The sequence below is a fragment of the Camponotus floridanus genome, unplaced genomic scaffold, assembly GCF_003227725.1.
Source record: "Camponotus floridanus strain SB8 unplaced genomic scaffold, Cflo_v7.5 scaffold1, whole genome shotgun sequence".
NCBI classification, from domain to species: domain Eukaryota; kingdom Metazoa; phylum Arthropoda; class Insecta; order Hymenoptera; family Formicidae; genus Camponotus; species Camponotus floridanus.
Window position 1 is genome coordinate 4,475,240 of NW_020229214.1, and position 25,892 is coordinate 4,501,131.

At 36.0% G+C, this 25,892-nt stretch overlaps 1 protein-coding gene across 13 annotated transcripts in view; it reads right to left on the minus strand.

Annotated features, from left to right (window-relative positions):
- Nucleotides 1-3,657: 3,657 nt before the first annotated feature.
- Nucleotides 3,658-25,892, minus strand: part of LOC105256480 (zinc finger and BTB domain-containing protein 20) — a 100,178-nt gene continuing 77,943 nt past the window's right edge. For 12 of the 13 annotated variants that reach the window (XM_025406954.1, XM_025406945.1, XM_025406949.1 and 9 more), the window contains 6 exons: nt 11,584-11,733; nt 7,037-7,306; nt 5,900-6,064; nt 5,678-5,726; nt 5,093-5,351; nt 3,658-4,996 (listed from right to left, as the gene is read on the minus strand). In XM_025406954.1, the coding sequence (XP_025262739.1) occupies nt 4,396-4,996; nt 5,093-5,351; nt 5,678-5,726; nt 5,900-6,064; nt 7,037-7,306; nt 11,584-11,733 (1,494 nt within the window). In that variant the 3' untranslated portion in view covers nt 3,658-4,395. The remainder of the gene's footprint in view (nt 4,997-5,092; nt 5,352-5,677; nt 5,727-5,899; nt 6,065-7,036; nt 7,307-11,583; nt 11,734-25,892) is intronic. The other variant, XM_025406967.1, reaches the window with a different exon arrangement.

The following is a 25,892-nucleotide window of genomic DNA, read 5'->3' on the forward strand; positions in this document are numbered from 1 at the left end:
TAATTTATATAATGATACCTAAAAAGTGAGTTCATTTTTCATCGGAAAACCGATATATTTTGTACTTCAATGAAAATTCATAGCAAATGTCAAATTTTGTATACATTAGATTATTATATAATGTTATATATACATAAATAATATACATTAATAACATTAATATTTATTATTAATATTAATTTATATAATAGATTTATATAATTTGATAAATAATAAATTTATAAAGCTTCATATAACATATAATAATATAACAAAACATAAATAATAATACTAAAGTTAATAAAATTAAAATATCTCCAAAAAGATTTAAAAATATTCCTTATTTGTTCTGTGGCTCAAGGATAATTTTCAAAAACATGACCATCCATTTGAATATCAATATTTATACATACATACATAATATACATACATAATATACATATATATGTGTGTGTATATATATATATAATATATATATATATATATATATATATATATATAATGTACACATTTATATGTATATATATGTGTGTGTAAATTATCATTATTAAATATTAATACTTCTAGTCGTATACTCTCGCTAGAGTAAAAGTGGTCTCGCGCGTCCCAGATATAAATATATCTGGACGCCATAGGCAAATACAGTGTGTACCAGCGCATGTATTTTTTTGCTTTCTTGATATGCGATAGATACTAACCTAATAATTCACCTTTACATTTTTCATTTGGTATGTCTTAGTCTTATTTTATTTAAAAAAGAAAAAATATATATAGAAGAGAGAAAAGGGAGAAAGTTACTCCTTCACTTAATACAAAGTTTTGATGAGAGAGAAGTACAATGAGAAAAGTATTAAATTAAATGATGAGAATGAACAGATCTTTTTTTTTCTTTTTTTTTTATCTCTTGTGTCATTTAAGAAGTTACGAATAAAATTATCGTAAAAACGTTATTGCATTATAAAATTATATATTTATGTATGATAAAAATAATCGGTCCGGAGCACTCGTAAAGTAATCGAAAGACTTTAACTCTTCCAATGTCTAAAATTATTTCATGTTAAATATATAATTTTTTTTATTCAACCCCTAAATTATCAACGCGTCTGTTGGAAATATATTCTGTCGTAAAATACAGAATAGCAAGTGTATGTGTATGTGTGTGTGTGTATGCTCGTATGTATATTTCATGTCCGAATGCGCCTCATACTTAATTGAGAATCTCAATGTACTTATCACTATGCCATTTCTTTTTATTTTTTTGTTTTATTTTAATAATCAGTCGACTTCGGGATTCATTTAGAAAGAGAGAGATACATACATTTTTTTTGCATTCGCATACAAGGAATGCGCGTCACTGTTGTATTATATATTATACACCGTTATATTTACACGTCTCGCGATATATAGTTCCTTTTTATCCATTTTTTTCTATTCGTCATATTAAAATTTCCGACGACGAAAAGAAATATTATTTCCTTCTTTCATCTATACCACGTACAGATTACTCTATTTGGATTACTTTACAAGTACCCACCGCGAGAATAAATCTCCTCTCAATGCAACTAAGTCTTATATCATCGAAAAATATCATCCAGAAATACCTCTATTATACTACTAGTCTTCTTACTTAGTTTTATTTTCAGCGAATTTCAAGGAATACTCATTTCCAGTCAATATCTCGTAGAGTACAATTATTGTATATGTATATATATTTATATATATATATGTATAGCGCGCGGTAGTCTCTGCATAGCTTCCCATTTGTTTATCTAACTTAACATAAACACCGCGTTTACGAATTGCTTAGAATCAAAATAAAATAAACCGGAATCGTATTCATAATTCATATAGGGATTCATAATTCATATAGGGGTCGTATTAATAAATAGGGAGAACGATGATACCATGGCATTATCATAGTGCCCTTAGCCATCGTTGACAATGCCATTTATCGTATCAATATCGTTCTCCCGTGTTATTTTTTACAATAATTTACCGATCGTGATTGCACAAAACAGGAAAGTCTTCCCTTTTTTTTTTTTCTTTTTAAAATAGTGCTCGGACACTTCTCTCTCTCTCTCTTTCATATTAAATAATATTAATTTTTAGATATCTTCTCTGCATATTGCACCGATATTTACAATGGACGTTTATATTTTGTATTTATTTCAATCGATTGCTGAATCTTTGATATCGGTCGATATTTATTATTCAAATAAAAACCACTAAAAATATTCCCGCTGGTAAAAAAACAAAGAAAACATTTAATACACATAATAAACATAATAATTGTTTCTAAAACGTGCTATGCAGCGTTACATACTGATATAAAAAAGAAACAAAATAAAATTGTATACATGTAAATAGACAATCATATTCTGAATACTATTAAAAAAACAAGGCAGCTGCTGCGATTTATTTTCTGAATTTTCATATAACGCGCGAAAATTGCCGCTAACTGCAAATGTCTTTATGTTAATCGCGCCTTCTTAAAACTCAAGTTATTCTGCCTAATTGATCTAGATCGTTCTCCAAAAAATCCGATGGTGTACGTAAATAAATCCTCGGCAAATCAACATAGAGAGACCGGTACTCTAACGTTTAAGGCTCATTGCGAAAATTTATTTAAATCATAAACGATTTACTATTGGGCACGTGCAGTCTAACAAAACGACGATTTTCTCTCTCTCGCTCTCTCTAAATACTTTTCTAAATACAAATATCGTCGGCTGAGAATACTATCTACGATCGTCTTCTCTTTGAAGAGAGAATCTCTTTGTGTATCTTCTTCCATATCGTGCGAATAGACACTTCTTCCAATAGTATACGCATTATGATTTAAATTTTCATGTTCGTAATAATTAACATTAAAAGAAATGTGCTCCTAACGCGATCCTGAGATAAATCGCATGAGGAACATATCTACGTTAAAGGACTGTCACATTCTGTTTTATCTTTCCTTTTTGCTCTCTAGGAGATGTGTATTATACTATGATGGATCTACTTGTGGTGAATATATTGTCGCTCTTTACGTGCTACCATACAGACACATGCGGCAGAAAATAGTCTAGGCATTCTTTGTTTGCGATAATACACTCTACATCGTTATTCAAAAGGAACTTCGATTGAACTTTTTATTATACGCTTTTCTTTTGTTTCTTTATTTTTTTTTCCTCACGAAGGCCAAGATTGCACGCGCGCTACCGATGTGTGTGATCAAAGTGAACTGATTTATTGAAGATAAAATGGAAGGAAAAATTTTGCATCAATTCACGTTATTGAGTGTTAATTATTTAAAAGTATATTTTACAATATAATATTTTTTTATGCACATGGAAAATACATGATAAAGCCATGATCATGTCGGTGGAAATCGATTCAAAAGCATGACAAAGTGTGCTCTTACCGTTTTATCGAAATTGTTATGATACTTTCGATGGCATTTCTTTCTTATTTATTCTAACAAGAGAATTTCGTGAACTGAAAAACTCTGATTATAATGAAACTTATATGTCGAGAGCGAGAGTAAATAGACAAATTTAAAAATTTCCAGTCTCAAAAAGCTTTACATATGATGGTTTCATTTCTTATAATCATTTTTTTTGGGTCGCAACAAAATTTCTAAATTCATTTATTTATCTCTCCCTCCCTTCCCCTTGTCTCTCTCTCTCTCTCTGTGTGTGTGTGTGTGTGTGTGTGTGTGTGTATGTGTGTGTGTGTGTTTTCTATATATAAGGTAAATGGCTATAACTTCGTCAGCGGATATAATTTCGTCAAGCCTTCTTAAAATTAAATAAATTAAGCAATCTCGCGATATATCGACTATATTTCCATTTACCTTATATATATAAGTCCATTTACCTTATATATAAGTTTTATTAAAATTTTATCAGAATTTTCCAGTTCGTGAGATTTCCTTGTAAATCGCCAGATGAGATTTGAAATTTGTTCTTACATTCCAACGTCAGTCATGACTCCCCATCAATCAATCGCAATTGATTACACACGAGATTGTCTAAAGCTATTATTTTTTTGAAATCGGACGTGCGCGAAGCCAGTGATGCAGGAATGAATATACTGGTAACTGAGAGAAGGGGAAGTGAAGAAGGTGACGCACACGAGCGAAGATGACTCACTGAGCTCACACATATACGGTTTTCGTTCGTATGCATCATCTTCTCTACTTCTCTTTCTCTCAGTTACCGGCGTATCCATTCTGGCATCATTGCACGGAGCAGCGGTGTTCCTTCCTATCTATTTCAAATGAAAATTCGTGAGAAAACGCGTAAACATGTTGGAATAGAAACTGCGCGGGCACTGCAGGTCGGATCTGTAGTTGGCATTGTTCGGCGCTGCACTGCGGGGGTGATGGTGATGATGGTGATTTGTCGTGGGTATTAGATATGGTCTGAATAGTTAGGGTTTGCTGTTATCGTTATTCAATGACAACGGATCAGCGAGTTTTTGTGGCTGTTGTTGTTGCTGCTGTTGACTGACCTCACTGACGGCACCACCGCTCATCAGCTTCGCATTGTTATTTTCCGCGTTGGGCATCTTCGCGTAATCACGTTTGCGCGGCGTGTTCTCTGACTTGACGATCGTGATGTCCGGATTGTTCTCCAGCATGGACGTCGCGGCTTTCGGCACTGTTGTCGACATTACTTCGATATAACCGCCACCCTCGCGTTTAATCGACGTCGTAGTTGCGGTCAACGTTGCCGCGGTCGCCGCGTTTGCGTTGATCTTCTGCAGTATGTCGTTGACGGATTCATTGTTTTCCGTTGCCGCCGACTCCATCGTCGTCGCGTTGTTGCTACTGCCACCGTCGATGTTACCGCCGGATGCCAAATCACCGGCCAACGAGATCCTGTCTGGACCTTGCAGGGTCGACAAGTATGTCGCGAGCGTATGGACGGTCACATTGAGCAACTCGGCAGCTCGGAACAAGGTAATCTCCTTCCGCCGCAGTTTCGCTAACACTTCAGCAGGGCCCGGTTCAGACCAGAAATCCCTTACTCTAAAAGATTGACTTTGCATTATTATCGCGCTTTTTTGTGAAAATGTTATTTCTTCCTTTATTTTATAATTTGATTTTCATCTACGTGTCTATTACCTGTATGGATGTTTAAGGCAGCCATAACTGTCGCGGTATCTGCCATAGAGAGTGCCATAGGAGACGCCGAGGATCTCGGCGGCAGTCTTCATCTCTAATTCTTTGCTTTTGATGGCGTCCATAACACGTCGCGTGAACGGTTCTTCCCAAAACTCTTGTCGGCGTCCCGTTGTCAGATAATCGTTCATTTTTACCACGTCCCGGAATTGCTCGGGAATCGACAGATTCGAGGCGTTGGAGTTTGATGGAGTGCTAGGCGCTGCAATAACAAATATTTGTTTAACCGCGAAACCGACAAAATGAATGATGTGTAATATGATAATATCAAGAAAGTCAAAACAATTTTCTCTTAAAAGATTCGATAGAATTTATATTTGTATAGAAAAAGAGAGATTGCTATTTTGAATTCCTAAAAAAATAAGTTTTCTTATTGAATTTTTATTCAAGAAATTGCAAAAATAGTAAGTCATATATATTAAACCTGTTTAAAAATAGGCTTTTTTTTAGGTCTACACTAGAATCAATCCAATCAATTATAGAAAAAAATACGCTACTTGCTAAAATACAAGTACAAAAATTATGTACCTTTCTTTTCTTGATCAGATGTACTATCATCCTTGGACATGTAGGATATCTAAAAAAAGGATAAAAAACATCGTTAAATTCATTGAATAGAATATTTACGCAAATAATCTAATCAGTAGGAAAAAAAAGTAGAACGAGATCTCTCTTGATGATTGCCTGATTTAATTATGCGCGTGTATCCAAGTAAAGAAGAAAAGAAGAATCATATCTAATTGGCCTTACCACCGGCACTGGCGTTTCGTTATTCTCGTTCATCATCATCTCGTCGTCCCAACTCTCATGGTCGCCGCCCTCGCTCATCATTTCCTCCTGGGAAAAGGTTCGACGTGACACATTAGAGTCGTGCGTGGGTATCCCCGCGTATGTGTAATACCCGCCGCTGCGAGTCTAACAAAATTTTCCAATTTCTACATTCACGACAAGGATCAGCCCGTAAATCTGCTTATCTCAAGTATTTCGCATGCGTAAGGCTCGGTGCCGTTACAACGAAATGATATTGCAGCGATAGATTTTTTTTTTAAACGTGCATTATGTATATTGAATCGTGTTTTTTAATCAAAACTAAACTTTATTAATACTTTAGTATTTCTGGTTTTTAGGAATTTTGATCGGACAAACATTATAGATGTAAAATGATTCGTGTAACATGATACAGAAATTTATCTGACAACACACGTCCGCCTGTTTTGTGCAAAAAATAAAGTCTAAATTAAAAGACAAAATTGGCAATTTATATTTACGTTACACAACAATCAATAAAATAGTTTTGAATTATTAACATATGTTTTGTTATTAACATGAGTTTTATAAACTAAGACTTTTAAGATTTTCATTCGCGATGTAATTCTTAGAATATCGGTCAATTATAAATGAAAATAAAGATTAAATATAAATATAAAAATAATTAAATAAATAATTAAATCTACGTATGAATTATAAATGAGATTATTATTATTATTATTATTATTATTATTATTTTAAATAAATTGTGACGAGACAAAGAGGATGTCAATGTTTTATTTCTCGTGACATTTTTATACTGATCGATATATTCTTTTATTTAAAAGAAGAGAGAACCAACAAAAGTTTTTGTCAATTGAAATACGCGCATAAAAGTTTGAAGAAAAAATTCGTAATAAAATAAATTATAATTATAACAACACACACATACACACACACACACATACATACATATATACATATTATATAATAATTTTTTAATTACAACATTTAATTAATATATAAATTAGAATTTCACTAAATGCTACAATATAATTATTATGGCATAACTGCACCGATTCTTACACAGGCATCGGGCGCACAGCCCGCGATAGTGTTTTAGAGATTCGAATTGCGTACATTTCCGGTGATGCAAGTGATCTTAGGCGTGAAGACGTCGTGTGCCGAGGGTGGGTCGTCCAGAGGCGGACGACCTCTGCGTCTCTGTTTCGGAGGTGGCGGCTCTTCTTCACCCTCCCGTAGGACCGTCTCAACACCGGGGGTAGCGGCGCCAGGACTGTGACCAGTGTTGTTCAAGTCGTTTTGCGTGGAATCACTGCGCCAGCTCACCTCGGCGAGCCCCTTGATGTGTAAATCCTCTGCGGTTTTCAGTAACGACGACAGCCTCGTCTATTAAAAAAAATAAATAAATAAATAAATAAACAAATATCGAATGTTATCACTCGTCTCTAATTTTTGTAATTAACATAATTAACATAATTACTTAAGTAAAATTATTCTCATGTATAATTATAATTGTAATTATTATCGCTATTGTAATATTTTGCATAGTATGAAAAATACATTATAATTGTTATAGTATAAAATTAGAACATAATAATTAACATTATAATTATTATTTTTAAAATTTTTACAACATGAATATCGATAAGAAAGAATAAGCGAAATTAAAGATAAAAATTGATGTTTCGGAAAAAAAGCATAAAGCAGATACGTAAATAGATGCGAATTATACAGTGTTGCGAAATTCATTAATTCTGTTTTAGTTGTAGAAAAAAATTAATTACTTATTTATAAATTCGCATAATAAAATATTTATAACGTTGCATATATAAAAATATATGTTATCGTTAACGTATATGTATGTATATGTTAACAATACGTTATCGATTAAATGCCTGAATGTTAACATTTCAAGTACTAAAGTGTTTTAACTACATATATAGTAAAGCGTGAATAATGGCAAACGTAATGATAAAATATTAAGATGATAATTATACGGATGTCGTTAATATTAATGATATTAATAAGAAGCAATGGGGAATAAGAATAAACGCTTCTTTACAAGGAAAGAACGGTAAGGTTGAAATGAGCGGAAATAAGTAAATGAGCGCGTTTTTCATTTGGACACCGATTTTCTTCGTAATCGTACTCATCCGCCGTGACTACATGTATAATACGTACACATATATACTCTACATTTACATGTAAAATTTAAGAGAAGAATTTAATTTAATATAAATTTAATGTTAATTTAATATAAATTTAATTTAATATAAATTTAAAGTTTTCTATAGAAATATTTTATCGTATAAAATACTTTACGCAAAAATGAGCTGGGTTGTTATTAGAAATGTTTAATTATTCTGTAATTACAAAGACAGATATATATTTAGACAACGTGTTTTTTCTCCCTTTTTTTATAAATTTGAAACACGTAAAGAGGGGAAAAATAAAAATGAAAGGCAGATCCATTATTTTTACGTCGCTGGCATAAACCGCTTATTTATTTTCACCAGAGTATTATTTTTTCTCACAGATTTTTTTCCGGATCTCTCTCCTTTTTCTCCGGAAATAAAGATATCCGTACACGTCGTACGGATATCTCTCGTCTGCAGAAGTAGAAAAATTCGCACGACAAATCAAACGGAAAAAAAATCGTGAGCACATATCGGGGTTTGCAGGAACGGGAAATCCTAATTATTACTTGCTTCTCAACGACAAAAGCAATAGCAATGGCACACGCTCGCGACCGAATGCTAAATAATATGGGAACTTTCTACAAACGCGCGGCGCGGCTTTCTATCGGCCACGGTCGGAATTGGAAAAATGCCTATGTGGGTCAGCATCGCCGCTACCGCCATCGTGAAATAATGTATTTCAGAAATATCGCCGCTTTCTCTCTCCTTCTCTTTCTCTCTCATTTCTCGTTTGCGCAGAAACGAAGAACGAGCATAAGAAAAGGGACCACGGGAAAAAAAGAACGGCGTGCTTCGCGTGACGCAAAAGTTCGATCTAAGACCGTGTAAAATCTCTCTGGCCCCTCCTCTACAGCGCTTTATTCCGATCAAATGGAGAGCTTAAATCGTCGCGCCGCCAATCTTCAATCCGGGATCGGGCTCCGTGCATTTTCACTCGGCGATTTTTCGCGATTAGGCTTGTGCGACACAAAACGTGCCGGAGAAAGCTCGCGCGACTGCGACTGCGACTGCATCATCACGATTAGAAATCAAGGAAGAATTCTTTCTTCTAAAACACAGATTTATATCTAAAGATTCAAAAAATCATTAGCTTCGAGAAAAAGAGAGGAAGAGAAATACAAGAGAGCTTTCAAGTATCAAAACTATCGAATATTGAATATGTATAATAGATAGAAGATTTTGAAAATTAAAAGACTAACAATAAAGTATTTCTAAAAATTTCTTAAATAATTAAATCATTAAACTTTAAATTATTTCAAAAATAAAAATAAAAAATAATAAGTAATTTATTACTGTAAACAAAATATCTGAAAATTGAACATCAAAAGATATAAAAATATACCTTGATCAAAATCAAGATATATCAAAGAAATTATAATAATAACAAGAAATGCATGAAGAAATGTTAGAAATAAATTTGATGTGAAATGTTTGAAATAAATAGTTTATAAGATATTTCGAAAATTAAATAGATATTCTTGGTAAAAATCCCAAAGAAACACATGTATTATAAATATATGATTTATGAAAATTTCAATATTGAAAACATAGTAAAGAATTGTCAAATAGATTAAATTATTATGTTAACGGAATATATACAAGAAGAGAAAGAAAAACATTTGGTAATAGGAGATTATAATGCAAGAACGGGAAATAGAGGAGGATTAATAAGAGAAGATAAGAAAAAAGAAAAAGAGGGAGAATCTAGAAACTCAAGAGACAAGGTGATAAATAGAGAAGGAAGAGTATTAATCAATAAGATAGAAGAAAGAGGATGGACAATTTTAAATGGATTAAACTATTATGTCAAAAAGACAAGAGAAATATTGAAGATATATCTCAGGGAAATAGATCTTAGAAAAGCAATTTTCATTGAATATTTACTTTGGACAATCTTAAAATTGAAAGCATAGGAAAATATAATAATATCGCAAAAGATGCTGGAATGTCTGGTTCGTAGAACCAGATGCAAGTGCAATAACTTATAAATATAAGCAACTTTTCATGGATTATCTGATGCATCCGTAGCTTTATTATTAAATTTGCCAAGTGCAAGCTCTCTCCATAATCCACGGCTAAAAAGTCTTTCAAGGATTACGATAAAACAATTAGCGAAATTTATTAAACAATTTATGTAATTAGGAACTTTTGTCATGCTATAAATATATATAAATATGTAGAAGTAATGTATTATCAGTGCTCATACAATATCAGTTTTCATACGATAAATCTTCGTTAATGATTCGAAATTGATTTTTCCTCATAATATTTTTAACACGCGTACATTTTTTTCGATTTTTAATCCTTGTTATTTGTCTTGCTGTTTCTAGTCACATATGAGTTATAATGTCTTGTCGCAGTTTTATCTCAAAATATTTTTTAAAAATCTATAAAAATGTATATATACTTATTCCTAGACATCTGTAAAAAATGACATGTACAATAAATATTAAAAAATAAATTCTATTTTTTTTGTCGATTAAGAATTTCGAGATATTTTATTATTAAAATATTGATAAAAGATCAACATGATTTATATGCGATCTATTAAGAATTAACATTTATTCAAATTTCCATTCAAATCCATTTTAAATTAAAAAATTTGATTTTATGTTATTATAAATATCTCTTTCTTTTCGAAATATATTTTCATATGAGAAAAAAATCAATTTTAAATTCATCAAAGTATCAGGCACAATCGTATATCTTTATTGATTTCTTGGCTTGAATATCATTACTTCTTTATTTTTTGTTGATTTTCCGGACTATAAGAATTTATTTTGACAGGTCGATATTCTCGACACGTACTTTTGTATATACACGATGGTCTTGTCATAACATGTCGCGGCGCATTCGAACTTACGGTCGTCGTCAGTATGAGTGAGAAATGTTAGCTTTTCGCAAGATAATAGGCACCGTAAAGTTCTCTCGTTAACTATAGCTGTCACACAGCACGGTGACTCTTATCTACGCGAAATTGTTGTTATTGGAAAAGTGCTGAAGAAGGCAAAGAATTATTGTCCCGGGTTTTTACTGCTTAACTTTATTTCACGGCGATGTAATAAAATGCCCGCCGCAAACAGCAACGTTAATGAGCACCGAGTGAAAATATATTTAAGATATATCTATAAACGAGAAATTTCCACATTGTGTCGATAATATTTAATTAGCGTTTTAAATAGCGTTTTAGATATAAATGTTGCGTCTCGAGTTTTTTAGCCCTCTTAATCCTATTAAAAATCTCATAATTTCTATCTCTCTAATTCCTTCCGCGAAGATTGCTTTCGCTTCATCACAAATTTTACCTTCCCTTCGTGCATATTCATTAAATATGATAACCTGAAAAATATCGCTTACAATTATTTTTTAAACTTCCCCGTAAATTTCTCGAGCAGGTTTCGAAATTTAAAAAATCGACAAGATACGATATTAAAAAAATCATTTATAGATAATTGTGATACTTACGTGATCGATGTTGATCTCTCCCTTATACATGAATTCGACGAGTACTTTGATGTCGGAAAATTTGACATCTCGCATGATGACAATGGGATCCTTCTCCTCGTATTGTGATAAAATTGTGTCGAAATATGTGCTACACGCTGACAGGACAACCTGCGAACATGCAAGTTGGCGCAATTGTTAATCATTTATGCGACGATTTTATCTCCGCGAAAGCAGTAAACCATCGTTGTTACGTCAACTTGAATTTTGCACATGTTACGAAAACGCGCTACATTATACATTGAACGACACACATTATATATTGAACACGTCGATTAGACACAATTTAATTATAGTGCAGTGAAATTTGCGCTTAATATAAACACTTTACAAACAAAAAATGCTGCATCATGTATATTTTACACTTTCACACACACATATAATATATGTATATTTTTCTGTTCTGTATTATTTTATTCTTCTCGAATTATATTAGACTTGTCTATTATCATTTTATTCTTCTATAACTATTTATTATTCTTTTAAATATATATTATATGCAATTAATGAAAAATGCACTCATATGTTTTTTAATTTGCAAACATTAATTATTACGTCACTTATTTAGGCGTAGTCTAGAATCAACCTTGCCTCTATCACACAATTACACTTTCAAAATTTAATCCTGATAAGCGTGAATTAATTGCAGGTTGCACAATATGAAACGACGTTTCATAGGACTTGAAGTTGTCGTAATACACCGTGCAGCATGAGATCAAATTTCATCGAGAGGTAATTTCTTATACTACGATAAATATTGTAATATAATTTACAAAAAAAAAATCATTGTATAGCTGCAATTTCAATGTTCTTTGATTAATTCGTATCAGTTGACAGTGGATACCCGATACTGAATTGGATACACTATCAATTTATCGAATTCACAATCAGCATAGAGAAACATGTAATGTTATCTGTTTTTTTGTTTTCTTTTTTTGCAATCCGCGGTAAACGTTACTTAGTCTCGTATTACGAAACACGATCCGATTTATTCGCTTCGGCAAGTAAGGACGAGCGCGACGACAGCGCGTCGATCATTATTAATTACCAGCGAAATGAAATTATCCATTCGGGGAAGTCGCATTGACGCGCGTAATAAGCGCGCGACTAACGTTAATATATGGATCGAAAACGCGCGGCCATCACCCGATAAAATATGAATTCCTGTCCGCATATTCTCCGAGGATTTTTGCAGTACCATTCCCGTGCTCCACCGACTCCTTTACCGACGTAAATATCTAGCATGAAAGTCAATGAGGTTCCTCATACTTGTTCATAAGAATTCTCGTTCGCGACTCGGCATCGTTTATAACTTCTTTCCGAGGCGATTTCTTTTTGCGATGAAAATTTACACAAAGTAATGTATCTCCTTGATCGATCGATTTTTAATATCTCGATTTCAAGATTCATCGCAAAGCCGATGTATCGCGATATATTAATTAATTCGCCGATCGTCTATCTTCTTCGAGGTTTCAAATCTCTGCTTTCTTAGCAGAATGTTAAATTTTTCGCAAGATGCATCGTCATTCTAGATATTTGAGAAAAATCTCGTCGAGAGTTTTTATTCCCTCCTCAATCAGCTTCTTGTCTTACAAATATTTCGAGTGGTCGTTGTTTTATTTAACCGTGTGTTGCCGTCGTCGCATGACAACTTTCGATTAATAGCGCCTCTTTTGTATGTTAATTGGCCGATGTCGCGCATATTGTCGCGGAATGATAGTAGATAAATTGATGCGAGACCCAGCGCGCGCGAATGTCGTGGGAATTTCCGGACAGTTGCGCGAATTTCTTTCAACATTTCGCTAATAATAGCGCATCGTCGTCGTTAGAGAGAAAAAATACAAGACAAGACTTTTTAAGTCGAGACGAAATTCTCAATTACGCCAATTTGAAGAACACACGTATGTAATTATGATTGCGGTAACAAACATTCTCCTCCCTCGCACGTAAATTTTATTTTGCCATAAAGAAAATTTCTTTCCTCGTCGTTTCTAAAGCTCGGCAACGCTTTTTCAACTCGAAATAATGATCGCGAGATAAAAATAGACACATTAAAGCGGACACGGCTAGCCTCTTCTTTCTACATGGACAGCGATTCCTCTTTGTTTCGACTCGTATTTCTCCCCCCGTTTGCGTTTCATTTCTATCCCTCTTATTCTCTCCACGCGTATTCGTCGGGTGTCCTCTTCGTTAATCAGTCGAGTCTTAATTTTTCTATTAATTTTTCATTTCTATTGTCGTGAGCGAAGGGGCTGCGAACGATGAGTGTCTGACTCGGCCCCGCCCAGTCAATAGCCTGAATATTTAATGTTAGAAGTTCCGTATTGATTTTCACGATTTTTACGTCTCCGCAAATAAGGCCGTAAAGATCGTCTCGCGAACGGACGGAACGGTAAAGAAGGGGTAGAAGAGACGGCATAGATGGGGGGGGGGGGCGAGGGAGAGAGAAAGAGAGAGACGCATAGACGCGTTACTTTTCAGTGCCAGCTATATAACGCTTTTTATTATGCCGGGGCGCTTTTATGGGGAAATACTGCGATGAAAAAAAGAGGAAGACGTCGAGACGAGCGGGGGCGGGAGGAAAGGGCAGAAGAAGAAAGAAATTGCACTGCCCGGGTTTCATATCGAGTCATTACGATCCTCGGGCACTTTCACCCCCTCCCCTCCCTCTCTCCATCACTGGCTTCCCCCCGTCCTCCCTCCCTCTCACCCGCCACCCCTTCCATCGTCCGCGACGTCTTCTGACATTAAACTTTTTATCGTGCATAACGGCGCTTCGTCTTTCGTCCAAAGTAAAAAAAAAAAAAAAATAAAAAAAGGAATATATAAATGGAAGAAACCGGCGGAGAGAGAGAACGACCCCCTCCTGTCTGCGCGGAAAAGGGGTGCTTCGTCAAATTTGTCGATCTCCCTCGTCTGCCTCGCCCCCTGACCGCTCTCCCCCGCCGTCGCTACTTTTTTTTTTACGGCGAACGCGAAAGCATGACAAGCGCGCGATCGATCCCAAGACGCTTTACGGCGAAAACGGCAGCGAAACGCGGAATACCGACGGAAATTTACATTTGTAATGGCGCGCAATAAATATTTATTCGACCGGACATTATTTCAGTTATTTATATGAATCGATACGAAACCATATCGGCAAGAGAAGGAGAGCGGAGGATGGGGGAAACGGAGACGTAATGATGAGTATTGCCCGCGACGCGAATGTCGATGAACGCGAATCGGTATTTGTGAAAAATCACACGTTGATTTAAAAATTTTGATCTCCGCGCTATTTTTACAATTAGACAGTTACTCGATATAAAAACGACAATCTTATCATATCACGGCAAAAATCTTGATATAAAAAAATCGCATATAATTGTGTCATATGTATAATATCTCCAAAAGTCGAATAATACTCCACTTTTGCGCGCAACAGAAAATCGACTTTTTCACTCGTATGTGGAGTAAAATTAATGTATATATTGCGTTATAGCGTTTATCGCAGCGGTTTTTTCGGAATTTCCGTCTTTCGCGAATTATGCCGATCTTGGCATGAATCAGCAAGTGCGCGAGAGTTCAAAAAGCTCAGAAAGTCCCAGAAAGCGCTCGTAAGATAAGAGAAACGCGACGCGTTATCGCGGGGGAAAATTCCATATTGAGCAAAGAATAGAAGCATTGATATCAAAATCGGTATCAAATAAATATCGAGGCCACGAAGAGAAATATCTCGATCCTGGGAAGTAAAAAAAGTTATAGTATAAATATCTGATCCTGCTATAAAATCGAGAATAGAGCCGTTCATTGTGAGGTATGAAATATATCTATGCTACACGACGTCGAGGAGAGTATTTTCTACAGCAATATTTAATAGGAAGCCGTACAGCCGCAATCAAAACAGATTGATATGTCAATTTTTTATCGCCTATATTGAAAAAAATATTATCTAAATAATAGTAAAAAATAGTAAAAGACAAGATAACACAAGTTTTACACGCATTGTTTTATTATTCGTATCATTTTATCGTATTATTTTATAAGTATCGCATCTCTTATAAGTCAAGTTTTGTAATATCTTGCTGTAATTACCGATACTTGTCGATACTCACAATCAGCATTGAAATTAATATCGACGCTCCTTGCTAAGAGCCGCGCTTTCGATCGTCCGGGGGAGTCATAACTCATAACGTATATAACGATACCGGAGACATTTCACTCGCGCGGCGAAGTTCGTTATAAAAACGAGATTACTGGCCCCTCGCTTGCAGTTACGTAATTCGATCGATAGTTTAGGCGTTTCCCGTTTCTGGCCAACGAACGACAGTGCGGGTGGAAAGAAGAAAGAGAAGAGGAAAGAGAGAGACGGAGAGAAAGAACGAAGAGAGAAGAGGCAAGACGAAAGAAAAAAGAGATACCCCTTTTTGTGTCTGACGCGAGGGTAGAATCGAAACAAGAAACTTAACGAACCCGCCTTTTTTAAGGCGCCGATCCTTCCTGCAGCTCACTTCGAAGAGCTTTGTAAAAATTCGTTTTGCGAGCGATTGTCTTGCCGTGATGAAAAAGTGTCACACTCTGTACAGAGTGTTCTACTGTCTATAAATGTGAAGCTGCTCGAGCAAGTTGCGATCAATTCTTCTTTCGTGAAAATATCGAAATAGCGGTAGATTTTGAATTGTGGACGAATTTCTCAAAAATTAAGTTTTAGAAACGCGCAGATATATTAAGTTGATTTTACTTTGACACTTAAAAGCAATTACTTAAAGTAATCTTAAGACTAATAAATCAAAAAACTGCTAAGAAAGATGGTGTATCATCAAATTTTTAACAAGAAAAATCAATTTAAAACGTCAATCATATGTATGTACGTAATTAGATCGTTCTTGAGCACAAATATGTGTGTGTGTGTGTGTGTGTGTGTGTGTAGACAGATCATATATAATGCATGATATCTTCTCTATAATTTAATAATATATGCGTGCTTTAATAATATATACGTATCTTTTGATTCTTAATTACCTCGAATTATAAATATAATAAATATATATCGTTGCATCATATTATACAGTCTGGAAATGCAATTCATCCAGCAACAACAAAGATTCAGAAAATTCGAAAGCGATTTAAAATATTCGAATATTCGCACTGGTGATGATTGTCATTCAATAAAGATGAGTTACTACGCGTGACAGGAAAAAATTCAAACTCATAAAGAAGAGCTCGCTTTCGTGTTTTCGATGTATTATATAAAAAAACAGTCTTATATAATTCTAGAAATAATATATTTATAGACACGATTTGTTCAGTTTAAAGGCTGGTCAGTATCTTCCTCGCAGGAATCATCGTATTACGTCATACTAATATATGCGACGAAAGACGAAACTGGAAATGAACTGGCAGGTAGAATTTTTTACATGTTTCATGTTCGTTCAGACAAGAATTAAGGCCCGGTTGCACCAACTTTATTTCAACTTTAAGCGAAACTTAAATATATGTTTGTTTTTATTTATTTAGAAGATTATTTATTATTTATTTATTTAGAAAGAAAGATAAAGATAGACATGTATTTAAGTCTCGCTTAAAATAACATTGGTACAATCAGGCCTTAATATTGCGACGAAATCTCGTATATTTATCGATATAATGGATGATGAAAAAAATTACTAGCCGTTAAAAAACGATTATTGCTACAAAAATTTACCTCCAAAAAAAAAGAAAATAAAAATTGAAAAAGCTATTTCGATCATATAAAAATTTAAAGGTTATATCTATATGTGTTTATAATTCTAATTTCGAAATCCATCTTTCCATACAAATTCAAGAAGCGAAAGAGAAAAAAAAAAGAGAAGATGGAAGCGACATACGATTGCTGGCAGACGATTATATCTTTGCATGCATGAAATTATGGATCGATACGCGATGTAACTCGTTTTAAGAAATTTCGGCAAGCCGCGAAATTGCGTTCACATTTGCGGAAGGCTGTTAGACGGAATTTCAAACTTCGATTTCCTGGAATTACATAACAACATTTATATCGCGACGTATTTTTATTCCAGGAATCTCTAAACACGAAACGAGTTTTCGTGCGCCGAGGGTTGGATACCGGTGTACGCGGTCTCGGGAAACACAATCGCTGCTGTAGCTCATTTCCTCGTTCTTCGAGTTGAATTTGTGCCGGCGTACATCGTACAACAGATGTCGACGTGCTTGCGAAACGATTTAAAAATCTCTAAGAAAGCAAGCCCTCGAAGGCCATGACCATGAAGACCACAGTGAATCACGATGAAAAGCAGAGACGAATATTTTTAAATTTCTAAACCATTGTCGTTTTTCGAGAAGCAACCGGATAATAAAGAAAAAGAAGAAGAGAGACAAGAACAGAGACAGACAAGAGAAACCGGAATTGCGAAAGAAAAGAAATAATGCGATATTCTTTGCGTACATGCATGAATAGAACGCAGAACACGCGTGTATTACATATTTCAATATCTTTTACATATTTTCTATACCCTGATAAACATCTGCAACAATTTATTATTCGTATTATATAGTTCTCGCTTAGATTTTAAAATTTTCAATTTCTTACTTTTCTTTATGATTTACTTTTTACTTATGTAATTGAGAGATTATCATTAAGATTGCGACAGCTGATTATTTTTGCCAAAAACGTAGACACAAAAAAATATTAAAATAAAACTCCACGAAAATAAAAGTTTTATAAATGAAAATAAAATAAATAAGTCACACACACAAAGAGCAAAAATAATTTCTATCAGAAATCGGCAAAATAATTGTAGCGTTTAATAACAATCTTCAACTGTTTCTTTAATTTCGGAAAGAAATCTCTTTGCATATCCGTTTGATGTCTCTTTTTGCATATCCGTTTGAAATGGCGTAAGAAAGTTTCTTATCTGCCGCACGTAAGTCACGCGGGAATTTTCTAATAATGCAGCACGCAGATCTTGTTGTTTTGCCACGCGTCATGCCCGATGAGTTTAACGAGCAAGAAAATACGCCGCCGAGTCTGAGACCGCGTGTGTTTAGAGCGAACAAACCCCGAAGTGCATGTATAAAAAATAACAATGGGTCCAAGTGGAAGTTTACGAACTCCCTATCTGTACACGGAGCAATGTTTTTTTCCCAAATTTTACTTTTCGGCTTTTACCTGTTTTTATGAAACATCTAAATAGATTTTCAAAAAACTGTGGTAACGGACATAGAAATGTGTGTGTGTGTGTGTGTGTGTGTGTGTGTGTGTGTACACGTACATATACATACAATATATACGCACATAAAACAATCTAAAATAATATTACGAATTTTAATTTTAACGATGAATTTTTTAATAAAATTACAAAGTCGATTTTTTTGTATAGACGAGATTTCAAAATAGTTCATTATTTCTAATCATTTTTAAATATTTTAAAATTGCAAAAAATTCTGCAGAGTCGTGTGCACGTAATATGAAAATTATATAATTGCAAGAAGTTTTTATATAAAATTTCTCTTTTCTCTTTTTATATATTATAATTTTTTTTTTTAAATAACCTACTTGTAACGTTATGCTATCTTCTTTTAGAAACGCATATATACATACATATATATATATATATATATATATATATATATAAAATTTCTTTAATTGTACTTTTTATTGTATAAGAAAAATAGAAACTCTCACGGTTTCTCTAATTTTGCACGGTATTAACTTACAAATGCAATTTTGCTACATCTCTCTGCATTTCCGGGTGAAAATGTGTAGCAGAAATAGCATACACACACATATCTAGCATTTCTTAAAATTTTTACATACAAATCCAGCCAATTTAATTAAATCTACAGGAAGAGATATTTTCAATCTCATTTCAGAAATCTTGAAAATGAATTCTGTTTCTACAACATTCGCGTGTATGCAGCATCTCTCCCAATTGATTCGGAATATTTTTATCTTCTTTTTAATATTTATATTGCCCTCTACACTTTTGGTTTATGATTCTCGCATATCTCGCGGTTCACCTTTTTCGCGCATACTAATGGGCCATCCCGATTTTCGCATCGGTGGCCGGAACAAAGCGTCGCACGCGCATCGCGTAATGTAAATGAACGTCGACGCGAAGCAACGAGGAGAACAACGTGGCAAGTGGGATGTGCACGATGAAATCTAATGAAAAATATTAAGCCCTGATAAATATTAGCGTACACATGTGAGAGATACAAATATACGAGATTAATGTTCTTTACGCACGTGTGAGTGAATGCTCGCGATTATACGTAGGCACGCGGGAAATAGTGTGACTCAGTAATGGCAGTCCTCAAAGAGCGAGAGGTTGGGAGGAGCGGAGGGTGTACTTCATCAGCGAGCAGAGCAAGATAGTATACGCGGGGCAGAGGGAGATAAAGAGCGGGGAATGAATGGATGAGGGAGTGAGTCAGCGAACGAGTGAGACGGGAATATGTGTGGGTGCGTGTGGGAAATGGGTAGGACGGAGGGGTAGTCGGGAAAAAGTACTCACGCCCGTACGAAAATATCGATTATACTTTTTTACGAGTTCACTCGCTCCGACGAGTGTTAATTTCGCGAAACGATTTCTCCTCCGCCACGCGTCGCTCGTAAAATCCTATTAGCGCACGTGCGAGAGCTTCTCGGCGCTGCTCGTTTGGTTTTTTGGGCAAAAATTTGTACAGGTAACGCTCCAGGTGCCGCCCTTTTCTCAGAGGGATAATCGTTTTTTTTTTAAATATTCTAAATATTCCTCGTAATATCTAAGAATGAAAGTATTCGTAAAATTCCCTGAAGAATACAAATTCCTAGATTCTTAGATAAATGTTATTTTTTGGAAGAATTTTGAGTAAATTTTACCTGGCTAGACTTTCAACTTGATACCGTTATAAGAAATGAAAAGTGCATTTAACAATCGTTTTAACTCCTCTCAGGAAGAATTTTATTCCGTCGATTTGATGCGAGATATACTCGATCTTTCGTAGGTCGATTCTCAAGCAAGTATCCTGAGATTCGAGAGTACATTGCGAGAAGGAACGTCAAATCGTATTATTACTTGTACAATTAGAGAGAGAGGCCTGTCGCGTTTTTAGAACGCAGGATGTCCGGGTTTAACGACCTTAGCACCTGGCAGCCCCTCTGTACTCTGGAGGCACATAATTACCCGCAACGCACCAGGGTAATACCCGTTGTGCATCTTGAGAACGAGAGACGTGGATATCGTTACGGTCGAGAACGCGTGGAATCCCACTGTCGTTTTTTCTCGCTCTCTTTTCACGCCGCGTGACTTGATCGATAGTATATCCGACTAACATTAACACTCATCCTGGTTAAAAACTAGCCTAAACTTCCCTCTCCCTCTTCCGTCTCCAGATGTCTGAAATATCGCTTGTCATCGAACTCGAACTCCGCCTTACGTCGGCATGTGATTATCGTTTTAAGTATTACATGTATCGTGATGTCAATCGATTAAGCAGCGAATGAGAAAAAAGGAAGCTTCTACTTTGTGAGGAGTTTACTTTGAAAATTTGTAATACGTTTATTTGCTTGAGATATATCATATTTGAAAGATATTTTTTCCATATTGCATATTATTGCGTTGCTTACAAGATTTTTCTTATGTTAACATTATATTAATTTTATGTTTACGTTATATTAATTTTATGTTAACATTATATTAATTTTATTTATATTAATTTTATGATTTAAGTAGAAAAATGTGTTTCATCAAATCACATGCGATGAGAGAGATATAACAGAAAATACATTTATATTTTGGAATATATTATCAAAAATGCATAATTTTGTGGTATCTAAAGTATATAATTCTCTGTGATAGCGATGGATAAATGCATAATTTTTGTTTTTTTGCGAGCGTGAAATAGTGTTAATTTAAATTTAATGTAACTTCACGTGTGTGTACGTGAATATGTGTACCTCCGCGTGTTTTTGTAAAATATAAAAGTAAGTTGTTGGTTTTTCGCGAATGATAATTAATTCAGTTTAGGATTTTTCGAACGTGTTCTTTGACATCGCGATGTAATATTTATAAACCGCAATTAATTTCCATGTCTGTCACGATGGTATGATCGGGGTTGAAAAATGTGTTTCCACAATGCTATCATAATAAATTAGTTCTTTCCCCGCGGACGTTTATTTCGCGCTTCAATTGAGTATCAAAAGGAGGGCAATTAAATTGTAATAAACACGCGGTTAGCGGCGGGCAAATAAAAGTTTACGTTGCGGAAATTACATATCATGCATTCGCATTATTTGAAAACTAAACGAATGCATATTTATGCGAAGAATGATTATAAAGTCCTTCACTTTTTGTAACGTTTTGAACGTTTCAGGAATAATCGTTTATTTCAAGTTTATTTAAGTGATGATAAAATCTTTTATTCCACTTCTCTCTCTCTCTCTCTTTTTTCTGTTTTCTTATAAAAAGAAAATCCTCATTATACGCAGAAATAATATATTCTATTTATAAGTTACTTCTAATAGAAAGAAAACTGGAAGAACATGTTTAGTTGAACGATTATTTTTAAGAGAGAGACCGAACTCGAGCTTGAATATTATAAAAGTACAAGTGAAAAATAGTCAAATTTAAGCAAAGAATTTAAAGACGTAATTTTGAAATATTTATTATCGATCGTGAGACCGATAATTATCCATTACAAGTGCCGATTCGTCAAACTATGACACACGTTTAGAGGAAAATACGTTAAAATCCACTTGTTTCTTTCTCTCTCAGACATTGTGTAATTTAATCACTTCAAGTTTTAATCGTTCGCGCTAAAAAAAGAAGAATCCCGGAAAACGTTATCACGCTTGTGGGTGAGGGACACAGCGATTAACAAGACACAGTCATCGGAAAAAGAGATATGTTGCATAGTCCAAATGATAACTGGTATTTTTACGTTCTCGAGATTCGAAGCGTAATCGGGTGATACTCTTTTTCGATGACACTGCAACTTATTTCGCAACATAATACAATTGATAATAGTATGATAAAATGTACGCGTTGTTTTGACCGAACGATTATCTCAGAACTGTACAGTTTAGAAGAACTAACGCGAATCCAATAATTTTTATACAGATTTTTGCGATACAATGGAATTCTCTTTATCATGGTAAAGGATAAAAATATGCTGCTGAAAATTATCTTTACAAAATATTGCACTGTCAGTCAAATATCTGATAAATGAACGCGAAACGAGTTTCTCAATCGCAAACGGCTCAATGCCAAGGGATTCATTTATTCCTCCGCAGCGAGGGGAGATTCTAAATCCCTGGGTCGAGAAAAGCAAAATTAATTATTCTCACTGTATCTCGTTCGTATCGTGCTTCGCGCACATCAGTGCAAGATAGGTACTTGCAGTCCGCGATATCAGCGCGAATGAATCGAGAGAAGACACGCGAGAGAGTCATCGCGAACGAATATAAGATTTTCTTGTTCCAGCCACGCGCGCGCTCGCGTTTCCTCCTTTTCACATTCGGAGCGTCGTTTAAGAGGCATCTCAAAAGTTCCATTCGCTCTCTTTCTTTTTCGCTCTTGCCGGGCAATCGCGCGGGATAGAAATTTTCCGGGAGCTCGGTCCGATGGGAATACAGGCTGCGCAGCGCGATAACCATCGCCATATAAAGTATATTTCTCCTATTTCGAGAGATACATGGGAGTTTTTGCCGCGAATTCTACGCTACGTATCGAAAGGAGTCGCGATGGACGAATCTTCTACTTTCGAAACTTCCGGATCCAAAGTTCGATATTACAAAAGTTCCATATCGCGAATCTTTTTTTTCTCACGTCGCTCGAAATAAGGCTACTGTCTATACGATCGGTGGCTATGGTTATCGCAGATCGATCCTTTACAACCTTTGCAACCTAGCGAATCTTTTTCCTCGGACGAGCTGTAGCTATATAAGTCTATTCTGTCATCGTGTACTTGTCAACAAGTAAAAACCGGTCGATACATTGGCAATGAATGTAATAAATCTTTTCCTTGTTATATAGCTCGAGTTGAATGAGTAGCAAGAGACAATTATACAAGATTAGCAATAGCTTAAAGTATAAAATGAATACAGAAAGAATTAAACGAGATTAATAATAAGCAATGATATAACAGTATTATCAGCTGGATAGAGAAATTTTGTGAATTTCCTCTTCCTTTTTCTCAATGATCATATTTTCTGAAATCGAAGGAGAAAAGCAGAAAGAACCAATTAGTTAATTGAAACTGTCGATGTAATACACAGGTTTCCGTGAATTTTTAGTAAAACTGTTTTTGACAGAATTTTCTTTCTTCAATAACACAGTGCGTAAAGTAGGGCTGTTTACTTCGAAAGAGTGAAGTAATCGCTGTCCAAAGTTAAACGAGGTTATCGGCCTAACTAGTTCATAACGTCAGTATAAGATAGAGAGCAAAGACCTCAAAAAAGTCGCGTCATCGAGGGTCGAGCTTTGCCTCCGAGAGCGCGCTATCTCCTTCGTGGTGTGTGTCCCGCGCGCGCAGGCAAACTGGGTGCAGGTGGTGCTAGACGAGGAAACAGCTGTCCACAAAGCTCTTCCCCCCTCGCGTCCGTTTCCCTTTCCCTTCGACGCGAACTTCTGTCGCCTCGAATCCCTTTCGTTTTCGTTTCGCTGTCGTCGTCTGGTATCTCGCAAGGTAGCTACGCGACATTTCAGCCTCGATACCTTAATCTCGAGTACTCGCAACACGTGGAGTTGATTCGTTTTTTTTTTTTACTTTTCGCATATATTTTATTTTATAAGGAGAGAGATGAGAGAAATAAAAAAAGGATATTAAATATACTCTCATCTCACCCAAATATTCGTCATGTCGAGAATAATGCAATTTGTAACTTTCAAAGTAACTCTGTCTGTAATCTGCATATTTTCGCAGTTTTCGCATATTCAAAGGTACGAAGTATAAAGGCGCGATTCTCGTTCTTTCTCTCTTTTTTTCTTATTTCTTTCCACCAATTTCAGGCGGAGGTGCGCAAGATATTTTACTCGCATTACCCGGCTACGGATGTACAGGCGCTAGAATCTAAAATATATAGTCTAGATGGCCATAGAGAAAAAAAAAAGGCGTCCGACAAAAGAAGAACTCTCGTACGTCCAATTACACATCGCTGGTGCTAAATATCGATACTCTGTTCGGTCGCGACGACTTCCTTTACCGCGACCCTACCCCGGTGGTATCGCCGGAAGCGCGGCAAGAGCCGGCCGGCCGGCTTTCGCCGGCGGCGGGAAAAGGGGACGAGACACGAGTTAAGCGAGTCGCCGCGATGCGGGCGCGGGGGAAAGAAGCGAAAAAGCCCGCGCGCGTTGTGCCGGCGGCGGTGGCGGTGGCGGAGGCGGCGGCGGAGGCGGCGGCGGCATTCTAAATTTAGGAGGAAGTATTGATTTTACAATTTGGACCCCTCCCAAAGTAAAAAATAAACCAAGCCGAACGTACTCTACTTTGATAGAGTGCCTCTCCTCTGCGCGGCTCGTTTCGACGCACAGGCCGCCCGAGAGAGAGAAAAAGAGGGAGACGCGAGGAAACGAAACAGAGGAGGAGACGGCGGCAAGGGGAACGAGAAAGAGGGAACCGACCGAAGGGAAGAAAGAGGGTGGAAGCGGCAGAGGAAGGGAGTAATAAAGAGGAGGAAAGGGGAGGCCGACCGACGGGAGCGCCAGGGGGACGGAAGGGGGAGAGGAGGACCGGGGAGAAAAGAGTGTGGCGAAATGCCGTAGTTCCACCCCGGTAAGAAACAAAGAACAGAAAATTGATCGTTTGTTAAGTTTTATGTTCCTACGCCGGCGAGACTCGTCCGTTTGTCCGTCCGTCTCCTCTCTCGTTTCCCTCTTCTCCCTTCCCTCCCCATCCTCCGGTCCCTCCTTGTTCTTCTCGCCGCAGACATATTTCGCTTCTTCTCTTCCTTCCGCCGCGACGTACAATAAGACGAATCGAGGAAATTCTACTCGACGCGCTATGGGAAAAGAACCAGGGGGGTACGCAGAAAAACGCGAAAGAGACCGAGAGGGAGGAAAAGGGCGCGGAGCGAGCGGAAAGGGCGAAAAGGTAGGGAAGCGAGAGAAGAGCGAACGAGAGACACGTGTACGCGAAAAAAAGAGCAAGAGTCCGGGGTCCGTGGAAACCGGACGGGATTGCATTCGTCGTCTGCTACAGATCATCCAGGTTTTTTGGCTGGGAATAGAATCCAATTATCAAGAGTCGGATCGTCTCCATCGGGTCGCGGAGAAAGGAGGAGGAGGAGGGGGTTTGTGATGGTGATTGCG